The 15,465-nt window shown below is 41.8% G+C and overlaps 1 protein-coding gene across 4 annotated transcripts in view; it reads left to right on the plus strand.

Moving 5' to 3' along the window:
• The window catches only part of evi5b (ecotropic viral integration site 5b), a 107,635-nt gene that overhangs the window by 54,344 nt on the left and 37,826 nt on the right, over positions 1-15,465 (plus strand). For 2 of the 4 annotated variants that reach the window (XM_084308036.1, XM_084308035.1), the window contains 9 exons: positions 1,059-1,133; positions 2,012-2,137; positions 4,496-4,639; positions 5,231-5,320; positions 7,454-7,551; positions 10,213-10,273; positions 10,666-10,719; positions 11,969-12,001; positions 12,564-12,722. In XM_084308036.1, coding sequence (XP_084164162.1) covers positions 1,059-1,133; positions 2,012-2,137; positions 4,496-4,639; positions 5,231-5,320; positions 7,454-7,551; positions 10,213-10,273; positions 10,666-10,719; positions 11,969-12,001; positions 12,564-12,722 — 840 coding nt within the window. The remainder of the gene's footprint in view (positions 1-1,058; positions 1,134-2,011; positions 2,138-4,495; positions 4,640-5,230; positions 5,321-7,453; positions 7,552-10,212; positions 10,274-10,665; positions 10,720-11,968; positions 12,002-12,563; positions 12,723-15,465) is intronic. The other 2 variants (XM_084308038.1, XM_084308037.1) reach the window with 1 other exon arrangement.

Below are 15,465 nucleotides of genomic sequence, written 5' to 3' on the forward strand. Positions count from 1 at the left end.
ACCGATACCGATATACCGATATTGTCCAACTCTTAATTTCCGATACCGATATCAACCGATACCGATATATGCAGGGTTTCCCCCCCCCAAAAATCGAATAATTTCAGGTAATTAACATTACATATCTCTTGTTGTGGAATTAACACAACATTATGCATACTTTTGACAATAAATAAAATCTGAATTTGTTCTTACTTGCTTGCCTGGGTAAATAAAGGTTATAGAAATGTAAAAAAATAAATAAAAAAATTGAAAACCGATACCGATATATTCCGATATCACATTTTAATGCCGATATCGGCCGATAATATCGGTAGGCCGATAATATCGGACATCCCTAGTTATAATAATACCACAAGTGTGGATTCACTCGCCCAAACCCTGTAGCTGTGCATGAAAGGGGCTAACTAGGTCGATAGTCCAGCAACGTTATGTCCTATTCAACAATCTCACAATATTCGCTAACGTTAGACAGATGGAATACAGCCTTCCATCTAAAAACATAAATTAAAACTTACCACAGTCATGGTATCCATAAACTTCAATCGGCATCATAGCAGCATGGGGGAGTGGGGGTACAGGTATGGACAGGGTAATAGTAGAAGACATAAATACAGGCAATACAATTATAGTACAGTAGAAAAGTTAAAATAGGCAGTGTAAACAATATAATTAACTCTGAATATATGCATGAGCAACTTGGCAGTGTGTGATCAAAGGTGCAGATGAGGGTCTGTACGTCCTATTATTAGTTATTTGAAGCCATGTAGCCATAACGTAAACCCTCATTGGTTCAAATGGGTGACTCATCTCGCCCCTATTCATTAGTGTTTTTTGCGAGTGTAGGGCCAGCATGCTACAGAGAGAAGGTGTGTTTAGCGTAATGGTAGGTTCCAGGTAGAGAGGTTTTGTTCTCAGACGGTAACAGAGGAGGAGTGGGTAATTGCATGGATACAAGCAGGAAAGTGTGGACTCTGCCGTTAGAGATTGTCCCCAGAAACACTTAGCTGTGCAGAACGTGGTCTGAACGTGGCACTGTGTGTTCCCTGTTGTCTCAGGCCTATTCTCTGGTGGACCGGGAGGTCGGCTACTGTCAAGGAAGTGCCTTCATTGTTGGACTGCTGCTCATGCAGGTAATGTCACATGACATCACATGTATTCCTTTTGATTCACTCACTCACTCACTCACTCACTCACTCACTCTCACTCACTCACTCACTCACTCACTCACTCACTCACTCACTCACTCACTCACTCACTCATTCACTCTCTCTCACACTCACTTCTCTCACACTCACTTCTCTCACTCAATCACTCACTTACTCACTCACTCACTTCTCTCACACTTTCTCACTCTCACTCACTCACTCACTCACTCACTTCTCTCACACTCTCACTCACTCGCTCACACTCACTCACTCACTTTCTGTCTCTCTCACTTCTCACACTTTCTCGCTCACACACTCACTCACTCACTTCTCTCACACTTTCTCGCTCACACACTCACTCACTCACTCACTCACTCACTCACTCACTCACTCACTCACTCACTCACTCACACACACAGTTTGACTACTTTTGAGACACTCGGTTAGAAGGGTTAGTGACATAAAGGGACACTCAATGAGGCGTTAGGGTTGTTTTTCTGCTGGGGAGAGCAAAGCACGAACCCTCGTGCTTTAAAGTCGGCCACTTCTGTTTTTGAAGGAGTGATTTTGGCACACTTGCCATTGGGACACGCCCATAACACACACACGACAAATTGAGAGGTCAGGGGTCAAATTGGGACAAGCAGAGTGTCACCCAGAAGACTGCAGTTTTCATCAGCAGCAAAATGCTTGCCGTTTGTTCACAGTTGAATGATAAGAGTCAGAGGATATTGGCTTAAAATCCATTGGAAAAATCTTGAACCATTACGATGACGAGTCTAAGAAGAGTGTGGCTGAAATCAATGAATGGCAAATATTTGGGTGTGTGTTTGATGATGATCCTCTTTATTTGTTGTCCCCAGATGCCGGAGGAAGAGGCGTTCTGTGTGTTCGTGAAGCTGATGCAGGACTACAGGTTACGAGAGCTCTTCAAGCCCAGCATGGCTGAGCTGGGGCTCTGCATGTACCAGTTTGAGTCTATGATCCAGGTAGGATGGCTTATGTGTGATAGGATGGCTGATGTGTGGTAGGATGGCTGATGTGTGGTAGGATGGCTTATGTGTGATAGGATGGCTTATGTGTGATAGGATGGCTTATGTGTGATAGGATGGTTGATGTGTGGTAGGATGGCTGATGTGTGGTAGGATGGCTGATGTGTGGTAGGATGGCTGATGTGTGGTAGGATGGCTGATGTGTGGTAGGATGGCTGATGTGTGGTAGGATGGCTGATGTGTGGTAGGGTAGGATGGCTGATGTATGGTAAGATGGTTGATGTGTGGTAAGATGGTTGATGTGTGGTAAGATGGTTGATGTATAGCAGGATGGTTGATGTATAGCAGGATGCTTGATGTGTGGTAAGATGGGTGATGTATGGTAAGATGGCTGATATATTGTAATGTGGCTGATAATAATAATAATAATAATAATAATAATAATAATAATAATAATAATAATAATAATTACTTGCATTTATATAACGCTTTTCTAGACACTCAAAGCGCTTTACAATGTAGGGTGGAAATTGCCTCCTTCACCACCACTGGTAGCACCCAACCTTGGCACACATCACACTACACAATGGCTGAACGTCTCAGGAGACGGGGATTGATATCAGCCAATTAAGGGGAAGGGATGATTAGGTGGCCTTGATGTCAGAGACCTGATTGGGAATTTGGCCAGGAACGTTGGGGAACCCCCTACTCTTTACGATAGGCGTCCTGGGTTCTTTTAACGACCAAATTCAGTCAGGACCTCGGTTTAGCGTCTCATCCGAAGGACGGCACTCTGTATGGTGTGCCTATCACCGTATCCAGAGGACAGAGTGCCCCCTGCTGGACAACAACACCACTTTCCGACAGCAGCCTTGACCCGGGCATAGCAGGATGGCAGGATGGTTGATGTGTATTGTAGGAAAACACAGTTGATGAACAATGATATATGAATGGTCCCATTCCAAAACAATATACCGGTATATATACATTTTACAATGGAACTACTGATTCTCAAACCCTTAGCTAGTGCACCTTAAATGGCATGTCAATTGACCTATGTCAAACTCCGCCCTCTTTTCTTGATCCTCCAATCACAACTGTTTGCTCCCCCTCTGACAATTATGTCAGAATGTCCAAGCGCCATGGGTATGTCAAAGGTGCTATATAAATTCAAGACATTATTATTATTATTATTATTATTATTATTATTATTATTATTATTATTATTATTATTATTATTATTATTATTATTATTATTATTATTATGTTAACACTTTAATCGCCATGGGTTAAATTCATAATTTACCATCCCTCGCCAGCTCTATTTGTCTATGGAGAAGTTCCCCTTCTTTGCAGGGCTATAACTTTTTAAATTCTATTGCTAAATTGCCATTATTATGGCCCATTCAATGTCCTATATGTATTGTTCAGGGTGTAGCAACGTTAAACTTTTTCATTCACATATTCATACTAAAATATGGTCTAAAGTATAAGTATGTTTTTATCGTTTTCTGCAGCTTTCTCCAGAACTTGATTTATAGCTCCAAATGCATTATATTGATGATGAAATACAGTTTGATAGCAATCGGCGCGAGATCTGATGATGACCGGATGGGCGGGGGATCGTTTATAATTCCGTGGGCAGCGTTAGATGATTCATCCAGAGTGGGTCATATGTTCATCAGATCAGTTAGTATAGAAGACGTTAGAAAATAATGTTGAAACTCACCGTGGCTTCCTCGCGCCGCTGGCAGATGAGCGTGGAACAGAATTTTTTCTATTATGGGATGGAGAAATGCCCGATCCATTTCCAGGTTGTATAATAGTATATACGTCCAAATCATGTTGTTTTTTCGAGTTATTTGCACCGATCGATGTTCACTGTATCAAGACGGAGTCTCTCTAACGATAGCGAGTGCCCGGACCACATATGGATGAGCACTTCCGGTTCAATGGTTCATTTCCGGTTGGCGATCTGCCGATCGGCCACCAGATGGCGCTCTTGAACCGCTAGAGAGTTGAGAGGAGATCAGCAGTGTGTCTCAGGGCTCCGGAAAGGAAATATGATTTCGATGACAGATTTTTGAAATATTGACATCAAAGACGAGTTACGGCGTCTTCGCAGAATGAGCATGGCTAGGAATGACGTGTAAACTCGTCCCCGGCGATCATAGTGTTAATTAAGGAAAAAATATCACTGTTCTCGAAGGCAACGTCTTACATTTAATTAATAACTTCAATAACAGTGTGTTGTCAGTTTTATTTTCATCCACTCATTTCATCAGAGTGGTGTTAACGTCTTTTCAAAACAGTATTTAATTACAACTTTCTCTTGATATATCTTGTCCCCGCTAGGAGCACCTCCCAGACCTCTATGTGCATTTCCAGGCCCAGAGCTTTCACACCTCCATGTACGCCTCCTCCTGGTTCCTCACCATCTTCCTCACCTCCTTCCCTCTCCCTGTCGCCACCAGGATCTTCGACATCTTCATGCTTGAGGTCAGTGGAAGAAAAATGCACCTTTTTGGTTACTGTGCCCAATTTTCATGAACATTTTATTTTATTATGGTATAGCATTGCATTTTTATAGTTTACGTCTTGGGTATCAGCTGCTTTCAGTTTATCTTTCGTCATTATGGTTTAAAACATAACACAAACTAAACTAGACATGACCACCACAACAGAGTGCTGTATCAGCCTTTATGCACAAAAAAAAATATATATATATATATATCACATTTATTTTTTTAAGAGATTATACATTGTTGTACCAAAGAGCTAAATATTTCCACAAGTGTTCAAGAAGACTTTCTGATAAAATACAGACAACATAAGGATAACAGCCAGAGCAATTGTTGCCCATTACTACCACCTGTTGGCAAGAAAGAACACTAAGCCATTCAACACCTAATCAGTGTGGTGGCTTATGCAAACACACACTACTACCTTTGTATTTCGTGACCTCTCACGTTTCATCTTGTGACCCCGTCTGTTGTGAACTCTGTCTCAGAGCCCGCTGAACTGGACACAGAGCGTCGTTGTGATGTTCCTTTTGTGCCCGTGTTACAATCGGTATCGTCTTTTCACCAGGGTCTAGAGATTGTGTTCCGCGTGGGCCTGGCCATCCTCCAGATGAACCAGACGGAACTCGAACAGCTCGACATGGAGGGGATGTTACAGGTGAGCAGCGGTGACAACAGCCACGTGGCACTGGCAAACTTTAGGATAGTGTTTCCTTTTTTTATACAAAAAAAGTGGAAGAGATGATAAGAATTTGTTGTCAAGATTCAAGAGATTTATTTGTCACGTACATACACAAGACGTGTAGTGAAATGAAGGTGGCCATGCCTGCCTCGATTGTGCAAAAATACACAAATAATAAAATAGAATAGATAATAAAATAGACATGCTGAAAGAATTAAGGTAAAGTACTATATACAAAAATATACTAATGTACAGTTATGTTTCTTAAAGTAAAATTTTTTGTAGTGTGTGAGAGAGTGAGGGTGTGTGCGTGTGCGTGCGTTCTGGGTTCTGATCTCCTGGGGGAAGAAGCTGAGTCTGAGATTCTGTTCTTGCTGCATGTATGCGGAGGCGCTTGCCTGACCGCAGCAGCTTGAACAGGCCATTGTTGGGGTGGTGAGGGTCCTTCATTATTCTGCAGGCTCTGCAGCGTGTGAGTGAATGGGTAAAATGTGAGGAACAAAATTGTAAAGTGCTTTGGATAAAAGAGCTATATAAATGCACCATTTACCATTTTCTGATTGGTCTCGTAGCTCAATGGGTTAGACGGCAGTGAAATATATAAGAAGAGCTTGAAACACCTGTGCATGTTCAAAAGAACTGGATATAAAGGAGCTACGGTGTGATTCTTCTACATTTCATCTCAGTCTTCCATTGGTCCAGCACCTGCCTCGAAGGTAACAGGATGTGCGTGACCACTGTATTGCATTGCTCAATGGGTAGAGCATGGCGCTAACACTGCCAGGGTTAATGGTTTGATTCCCGCTCAAGCACGCTCTCATTCGATCACTCATGATGGGACGGAACAACACTTTGTAGAAAAGTGTCGAATAAAGGGCAGATTACGTGAGCGCGTTCGTTTTCAAACAAACGAGTCCAAACTTTGAGATAAGCTGTGACCGATTCAGCAGGGGCAGGAAATCCCCCCATTTCTGCTGCTTCCTGCTGCCTGACTGCTTTTAACCTGAGCACCGTATCTGTTATCTTTATGCAATTATCTAGTGGCAAACACCAGTGTTGTAGACTAAGGATAACTGGATAATGTGTGCAAAGGCTTTTCAAAGTTGTACATTTTGACCATTTGATTGTAGTGCCACCATCTGGTCAACTGGTGTGAGATTTGTCGTGAGTCATTGGCGTGCCAATATTTATCATTGTGGCAAATGTCATGTCGCTTATCATGTGGGTTTTGTGAGGGAGACGTGCGTCAGTCAGGTCTGGTGCAGATCAAAGTGTTCACGAGAAATATGTCATTTCCTGTTTACGCATTTTTTCCCCAAATTGTATTACATGTGGCCGTCATACAGTTTGACCTAGTGACTTCCAGAATTAAACCATGAAAGATGTCCCTCTCTAGGTGCCACACAGCAGGGCTTGTGAGAGTCGGGTGGACAATCTAGGAGTACTAGGGGGGAAAGCTATTTTCAGAAAAAAGCTAAATGGTGGAAAATACAATACATGTGTCATCCTATTGGCAAAGTTGTGGAGCAAGGATATCTATATATGTGTACAAAATCTAATGTCATTTGGAGTTGCAGTGTACGAGTTCTGGCTATTCAAAGTTTGACAGTTGATTATAGCGCCACCATCTGGCCAATTTGTGTGCTATTTGTTGTGAAGCATTGACACACCAATATTTATCATTGTGGCCAATGTCATGTCTCCATCATGTACTATACTGTGGTAAACAGCATTTTTATGTTTAAATGTTTGGAACAGATTGACTTGATCTCCTTGGTCACAGCAAAAGATGTATCAACTGGTGATAAAAGCTTTTTATAGGGATACATTTTTTATTAAAAATGTTTAAGAAAATACATTTTCACATTTGATTTGATGGGAATTGAAATGATAAAGTTTTGATCTGTGCCCCTTTTTATTATTATAATTTATTTTTAAAGCTCTTGTGAACTCGACAGGTACATGTGCACTGCACACCAAACTTGTGAACCTTTCACTGAGGTGGAAAAGCACGTGGTCGTAGCATTCCTTAATGTTATTGGCATATGGATTCCTTAATGTTATTAGCATATGGATTCCTGGCACTCATCCCGTCTTGTTTCCGTAAAGCACTTTCAGAGGGTCATCCCACACCAGCTGGACAGTGGACCAGACAAGGTCATCCAGGCTGCTTATCAAGTCAAGTACAACGCCAAGAAGATGAAGAAGTGAGTACAGTACAGTACAGTACAATATAGAACAATACAGTACAGTACAGTATATAACACTACAGTACAGTCAAATACACTGGGAGGAGAGTTGTGAAATATCAACAATAATCATAACACCATTTGGAGTGCAGTGAAAAACAAATCATCAAACATTTGTTGTCTGTGTTAGTTGTGGAACTGTTAAGTCTGGTCACTATGAATAGGTTCTAATTCATTCATTCAATCTTTATTTAATCTTGAAAGATCATTGAGAGCAAGCTCTCATTTACAGTGATGTTGAGGGGGACAGTACAAAAACAATATAGAAACAGAAAAGTAAATCAATTAAAATGTATTAAAACAACTACCAACCACAACTCTCTACATACATCTGATTAGCACTATACTCAGCAGTGTTGGGCAAGTTACTTTAAAAAAGTAACTAGTTACAGTTACTAGTTACTTCTTCCAAAAAGTAACTAAATTACTTACTCAGTTACAAATTATGAAAGTAACTAGTTACTTCAGAAAGTAACTATTGCGTTACTTTCAATTTTTTTTTTTTTTACATAAACAACATACACATCTAAACAATTTTAATGTTGCTGTGGGACAAAGTGAGACTAGCCTCCAATCAAATGCCATGTATGTAGATATTATAATTACTATGTTTATATAGTAGATCATACAAATACAATAGATGTTTTGGAACTTTTGATATGTATTGCCCCTCAACAGGCCACAACTGGGCAACATTAAATTATGCTTGTTAAGCACTATACCAAAAATAAATAACAAATATATACTGATTGATTGAACATTTTAATTAACAGATTGCAGAATGGGTACAATACAGTACGGCTCAATACACACAATTGTTAAGGGGATGCAGATCAGAGAAAGACTTTCGTCTTGTTTACATCAGGGTCCCCCATTTTCAATTCATGACATTTATGACATACACAACATACAGATATAAGAATCGAATCGAATCATCTAAACTAATCTAATCATGACATTTAAGACATGCATGACATACAGATATATATCTCTGCGCACCAGACTGTGCTATTAAACCAGGAAGTGCAGCACTATGTTGAGCCTGTCAGCAGTAGCCTCCACTACTGTATAGTGCCCTGCGCCTTGTATCCTTTCGGCAAGCAACAAGCCTTTCCGCGTTGCTCTGATTGGCCGAGCGCGCACATGCGCATGAGCCGCGACAAGCTCCTCAGCCAGGCAGGAATACTAAGCTCCGCTTAATGCAATTTATAAAATGGAAGTATTGATTTCGCCGTAACGAATCATTAAAAAAATATACCGTTAACTGGAATATGTTGTTTCTTTACACATATGTTGGATTATGTAATTGGTTTGTCATGACAAACCAATAAAAAATCGCGAATTAACCGGTGGCTACAACAACACACAGTAACTACATGCATCATTGTTTACAATGAACGGTGGGGCTAATCGAAAGGACTGGACATGGACAAGTTAAACTAACCTAAAGTTAGTTGTTCACCAACAATCTACAGACACAAACAAACACAGAACCGGACTGTTATATTAAATTAATTGATTGCTGTTTAACGCGTCCGTGTCCAGTCCTTTCGATTAGTCCCACCGTTCATTGTAAACAATGATGCATGTTACTTGTTACATGTTGTGTGTTGTTGTTGCCACCGGTTAATTCGCGATTTTTTATTGGTTTGTCATGACAAACCAATTACATAATCCAACATATGTGTAAAGAAACAACATATTCCAGTTAACGGTATATTTTTTTAATGATTCGTTACGGCGAAATCAATACTTCCATTTGTATAAATTGCGTTAAGCGGAGCTTAGTATTCCTGCCTGGCTGAGTGGCTTGTCGCGGCTCATGCGCGCGCTCGGCCAATCAGAACAACGCGGAAGGGCTTGTTGCTTGCCGAAAGGATACAAGCGCCCTGCGCTGCAACACAACAAGAGTGAACAAAAAACGCTCATGGACCCGCGGTCTCACGCTGACTGCTCGCTTGTGTTGTTCCGTTGGATTCGTTTTGGATTATTTGGGCTCAAAACGTACACTACACGGACCCGCGGTCTCACGCTGACTGAATCGCTTGTGTTGTGGCTGTGTGTCAGACTCTGGAGGCACCCGCCCACCTCTACCTCTGATTGGCTTACCATGACATTTTACTCAACCTCAGCCAATCGTCAGCATGTTTGTGCTTGTCTCGCGCACTGCCCACTAAACAAGGAAGAACAGTATTGCCTCTCAGCGCAGATATCTGTCTGATGAAAGAAACAGGTTCATTCATAGTAACGCGCCGCATTTTTTTTGCAGTAACGGTAACAGCGTTATTAAGATTGGAAGAGTAATCCGTTAGATTACTCGTTACTGAAAAAACGAATGCCGTTAGTAACGCCGTTACTTATAGCGCCGTTATTCCCATCACTGATACTCAGTAGTACTAATTTATATATTTTATACCCAGTTTAATCTCCTGTACATTGTTTATTACTATTGCACTTTACTGTTACATTTGCACTCTGGTTGGATGTCAAACTTATTTTTGTTGTACTGTACTTGTGCTGTGTAATGACAATACATTTGAATCGAATCTAATAAACCTGATCCTTGAATATAAATGTGACTTGAATTGATATTGACGCTTTTTGTGACACTTTCTTCAGGTTAGAGAAGGAATACACTACAATCAAATCGAAAGAGATGGAGGAACAGGTGGAGATTAAGGTGGGTGCTGCTTAGAGATGAATGACCGTGTGTGAAAGAACCAGGGTATCTGCTATTAAAGTCTTAAAAATATTACATTCACAATTCTCAATTTAAGGCCTTAAAAGGTATTAAAAAGCTAAAGCTAGTACAGCCGCCAGTTCAGTGTCGCTCTGTTTTCTTTTTTTTGCTAGTATGCTCGTGAAATTGGAATTAAATTGAGCTCTAAGTGGTATTAAAAGGGTCTTAAAAAGTCTTAAATGTAACCTGTTGAAACCTGCAGATACCCTGTGAGTGTATAGTGACACATGGCTGTGTGTGAAAGAACACAAAACTACAGAAGAAATCCTCGCAGCCATCCAATATCCATGCTTTGGACTGACGTGTGTGATTTTCTTGCCCTCCTTTTGCAGAGGCTGCGAACGGAGAACAGACTCTTGAAACAGAGGATAGACACGCTGGAGAAAGTGAGTGTGGGTGGGTGGGGGGGGGGCTACTCTGTCCTACAAAACAACCACTATAATCCTTCAAAACACTGGGCATTTGCACAAGATAGTCAACCTCGAATTAACCCATCCAGTGTATGTTCATTCATACATCACGCATCACCTGTTGGCATGTTAATGGTTCTTGTTTTCACTAACTGGGCCGTGCAAATCGTCCAATCACCAAACCTGGTCAACGACTGCTGTTATACAGGTCTTCTGGACGCAGACGGAGCTGCTGTAGAGCTTCTCTGGCTCTAGTCGCTGCACGCGGGGGAGGAGCTTGTAATTCTTCCAGGACACCACTAACTCAAACTATAAGACGGCCAACCGTTAACACGCTTGTTTTGGGGAAACGCGGACACGACCGCTTCATTCGGTCGATGAGCTGATACAGAGCACTGCATGCCTCCTGCATGGCACTCCCCGCTGTCCTGGTAGAGGCGCACCGTGCATGAGGTCTCTGAGGGCTGGGCCCCGCTGTCCTGGTAGAGGCGCACCGTGCATGAGGTCTCTGAGGGCTGGGCCCCGCTGTCCTGGTAGAGGCACCGTGCATGAGGTCTCTGCATCGGATAGCAGTAGGATGGAGTGTCCCGTTACCAGGTCTCCTCAGTGTGGGCCTGTTATTCTAAACCGGTTCATGGCTCTCCGGACCTCACTCCCCTTGTCTCACTTTACTTCCTGCACTTTTTTTTTTTTTATACTAACTTTAATCGTTCCAGAGCTTTGGTGAATGACACTAAAAACCCCACAGTGTTGTGTTGAACTAGAACAAGCATGGCTCATAAACACTACTGTTGTGCTGTCGTCTCTTAGAGCCACTTTTCTCCTCGGCTCTCTGTCTTGTTCGTCCGCTGTCCTGTGCTTTTGCCTGTCCATCACTGTGTTGTTGTCACCACTGTGTCACAATTTTCACTTTGGTCACCATCGTCATGTTATTCACACCTTCATCACCTCAGACCCTAAAGACAATGTTCCTTTTCCACCTCCTTGACCTAAGTGGTGTCATTCTGAACGTCTAAACTCAATACAAAAATACTCGGGACACGAAAGGAGGGAAAAGGAACATTCTGTTTCTTCTCTAAGCAATCAGTTGTTTATCTTTGTTAGTGTTTTTAACTGTCCTCTGGATTGTCCTTCTCTCTATGCTGTCTCTCTCTCTCTCTCTCTCTCTCTCTCTCTCTCTCTCTCTCTCTCTCTCTCTCTGTCGTTGATGTCTCTGTTTTTGTAGGAAAGTGCTTCCTTGGCAGATAGATTGATCCAGGTATTTTCATCTTTTATTTTTCTTCTCTGTCCTTTTCACCCGTGTTGCACTCCCCCCCCCCCCCCCCTTTTTGGAAATTATCTGTACCCTCTCACTCTCTCTCTCTCTCTCTCTCACTCTCTCTCTCTCTCTGTTTAGCTTTGCATGCTTGTTATGATTATTATCACCTTAAATGATGGCACAATAAATACCCCCAAATCTAGAGATGGGCTCAATGTATTCTAAAGATACAAAGGAACAAAGCCAGATCGTTTGCATAATTCCAATACTGACTTGTAGTGCACGCAATCCCCACATTATTGCATTTTGCACAAACCACAGGTATCAGAAACTATGCTGGAGAAAATCTCAGGAATTCAACCATCAATCAAAACCTGGGGGTGAAATCACAGCATAATGCTTGAACCCCCCCCCCAATATCTCCTTTTTTTATTTATTGTTTTTATTCCTTTTGATTTGCCCTCCCATTCTGTCCTTCCGTTGCCACCTGCCTCCGTGTTCACCACCACCACCACCACCTACCCCCCCAACCCACCCCCTCGGTTACGGTTGCGTCCCAAAGGGACAGGTGACGCGGGCCCAGGAGGCCGAGGAGAACTACCTGGTGAAGCGGGAGCTGGCCACGGTCAGGCAGCAGGGCGAGGAGGCCAGCGCTCAGCTAGAGCAGGCCCAGGGCGCCATCCTGCACCTCCAGCAGCGGCACCAGCAGAAGCCACACGCGGTAAGGGAGGCAGGGTTCGCACAAGGTCCTTGAAGTGCTTGATTTTTTTTTTACAAAAAAAAAGTTGAGGCCTGGAATTCCTTGAAAACAGCCCATTGAAATTGAAAAAAGTCCTTGAAATTAAAATCAACCATTCGCATTGAATCTTTTGTTCATCCATGATCAAATTGTTCTGAATCAAGAAATCGTATTTTTTTTGTTCTGTTTTAATAAACTCTCATGAGTCGCTGTCTCGCACGCACGCTCCAACTGCTTTTCCTCATTTCTTTGCGTGTGATGCTCTAGCTTGCTCTAGCTGGCAAGCAGGCCAAGAGATGCTTAAAAAAAACAGCATTTAAAAGTGAATTGTATCCTTCGAGTGACATCCTTGAAAATGAAAAATAGTGCTTGGAAAAGTACTTAACAGTCCTTGAATTTCATTTTGCAATGTCTGGGAACCCTGGGGATGATCCACGACCCTCCGTCGAGACGCTAGCTGCCCCCCTGTCATTGTGACCCGGGGGTGTTGTTCATATGATGTGTTTGTGTTGTGCAACACTGAACCCTCAGCCATGGGGCCCATTACCAGATACATGCATGTGCCGTGTCGAGGGAGGAGAACTTGACACTTAACATGTGTGGATTTGTCATGGATGGCTCTCTTTTTCTCTCCCTTTTTAATAAATTAAAACGAACATAGGTCTCGGTTGCCCGGCAACAACCCCCCCCCCCCCCCCCCCCCTACCCTCCCCTACAACGGGTCCACTCCGCTTTGCACACCGTGTACGTCTGTGTATAATGATCTCTTTTGGCATGCATGACTTCAGATCACGACCCGCTGTGTTCCAACGCAGCTCAGCCTCCGTTTGCCATCTTTCGACTTCTCCGGGAAAATGTATTCATGAATTTGTGAGCAGGTTTGTCTGATAGGCTGGAAGGTCTTAACACTGTCAGCTGATGGGATCCTCTCTGTGTGTATCTGTTGACCAGACACACAGAACGTCCTTAATTATTGATGGTCAGACTTAAGACGATGATGTGTGCAGTGAATAAATTGGTGTTTTACATAATTTTCCATCTTGCCAGCGACACGATGAGCAGCCATGAAATATTCATTTGAGATTTGTTGGGTGTCGTTTGAAATCAAGGTTGAGATGTGTCCTTTGTGTTCATACGCGGATAAGGGCAGTTTTGTGAGTTGAACTGTGTGTTGTAATGGTTTATGAGGATAGGAGAACAAGCTGGGGGGGAAAACACATGAAATTGTTATTTGTAATATTTATTTTCAATATAATGGCAAGTTACGTTGGAAAAAATGTCTTTCCTATTGCTTATCTTGCTACTTGAGGTAGAATATTTAATGATTGAAGACAAACCTTGAGGACACACAATAGATAATATCACTTGCCTGACCTCTGTTTTTCACGTACCCTGCTCCACACACGTCCTCCCAAAGACCATGTCGCTGTTGTCAGCCGAAAACTTTATCTCTAACTTAGCCACATTTTTAGGTTGACATCTAGGTATCTTTTTATATACATTGTGTTTCAGTAGGTTATGTAGGCCCTAGTGTCCTGAAACTAGAACCACGTAAGCTTCCAATTCAAGGGAAATGAACAAAACTGGAGATTCAAGGTTTTCACCCAAGCACGGATATATGTGGTCCTCAGTTGAAAGGTTTAGGAGTACAGTGAACAAATTCAAGACCACCAGCACATCCAAACGTTAGACTCTCTATGTGCTTTTTTTTCTTCAGTTTTCTAGGTATAATATACATGTATTTTTTTTACACCATTACCTGATTCGATTATATTATATTAGATTAAAATGCACAGTACAGTACAGAAGCAATAGTAATATAGAATGTACAGGTAACTAAACTGGTTATAAAATATATATTGCAGAGAGTGTAGTGCTAATCAGATGTATGTACAGAGTTGTAGTATTAATATGTACAGTGATACAGGTATAAAGACACTATGGTAATAAGTAAGTCATGCCAGCAGCGTAACTAGTAGAGTAGGTAAGGGATATGTACAGATTTAGATATAGTATCTACAGATATGTCAAAAGGATTATATGCAGGTATGTACATACAGGTGTGGATATATATCTATACGGTAAGAATAAATGTGTATATATGGTATATACAGAATTATTGTACTTATTATTGTACATGCTATCATACAGAATTATATGGGTTTTCTGCAGGTGTATAAGTAGGTATAAAGGAGGGTTATATGCAGGTATATTCAGACAGATATGTGTATATCTATATATACATATAAATATGTATATATATATATATATAAATATGTATTAGGGCTGACCTTGACTAGTCGACTAATCGATCGAAAGGAGCCGTAGTCGACTGCCAACCTCTTAGGCAATTTTTTTTTTATCATTCTTTCCAAAAGCAAAGAGGCCGAGAAGCATGGCTAACGCTAATGGCGCACATACCAGCGAGGCTAGCTGCCTACGAAAACGGGCAAAGAGGCACTGAAAGAGGATTTCATCCATCTAATGAACTCACTAGACAAATATCAATCAGTGGACCAATTGCATGCTTTCGCAGAGGACAAGAAGCCTTCAGTCGACTCCTTCAGACTCCTTTACCCCCCACAGCCCAAATGGAATGATAAAAAAAAGAAAATTATATACAGATATTTATTTAGTTTTTGCATTGGGGGGCGGGGGGGGGGGGGTAGTAGACTATCGGCAAATTTTGGCCAATCAAAGTCAACTATACAAATCCTTAGTCGGG

This window comes from Notolepis coatsorum, assembly GCF_963971535.1.
Source record: "Notolepis coatsorum genome assembly, chromosome: 2".
In the NCBI taxonomy this organism is placed as follows: domain Eukaryota; kingdom Metazoa; phylum Chordata; class Actinopteri; order Aulopiformes; family Paralepididae; genus Notolepis; species Notolepis coatsorum.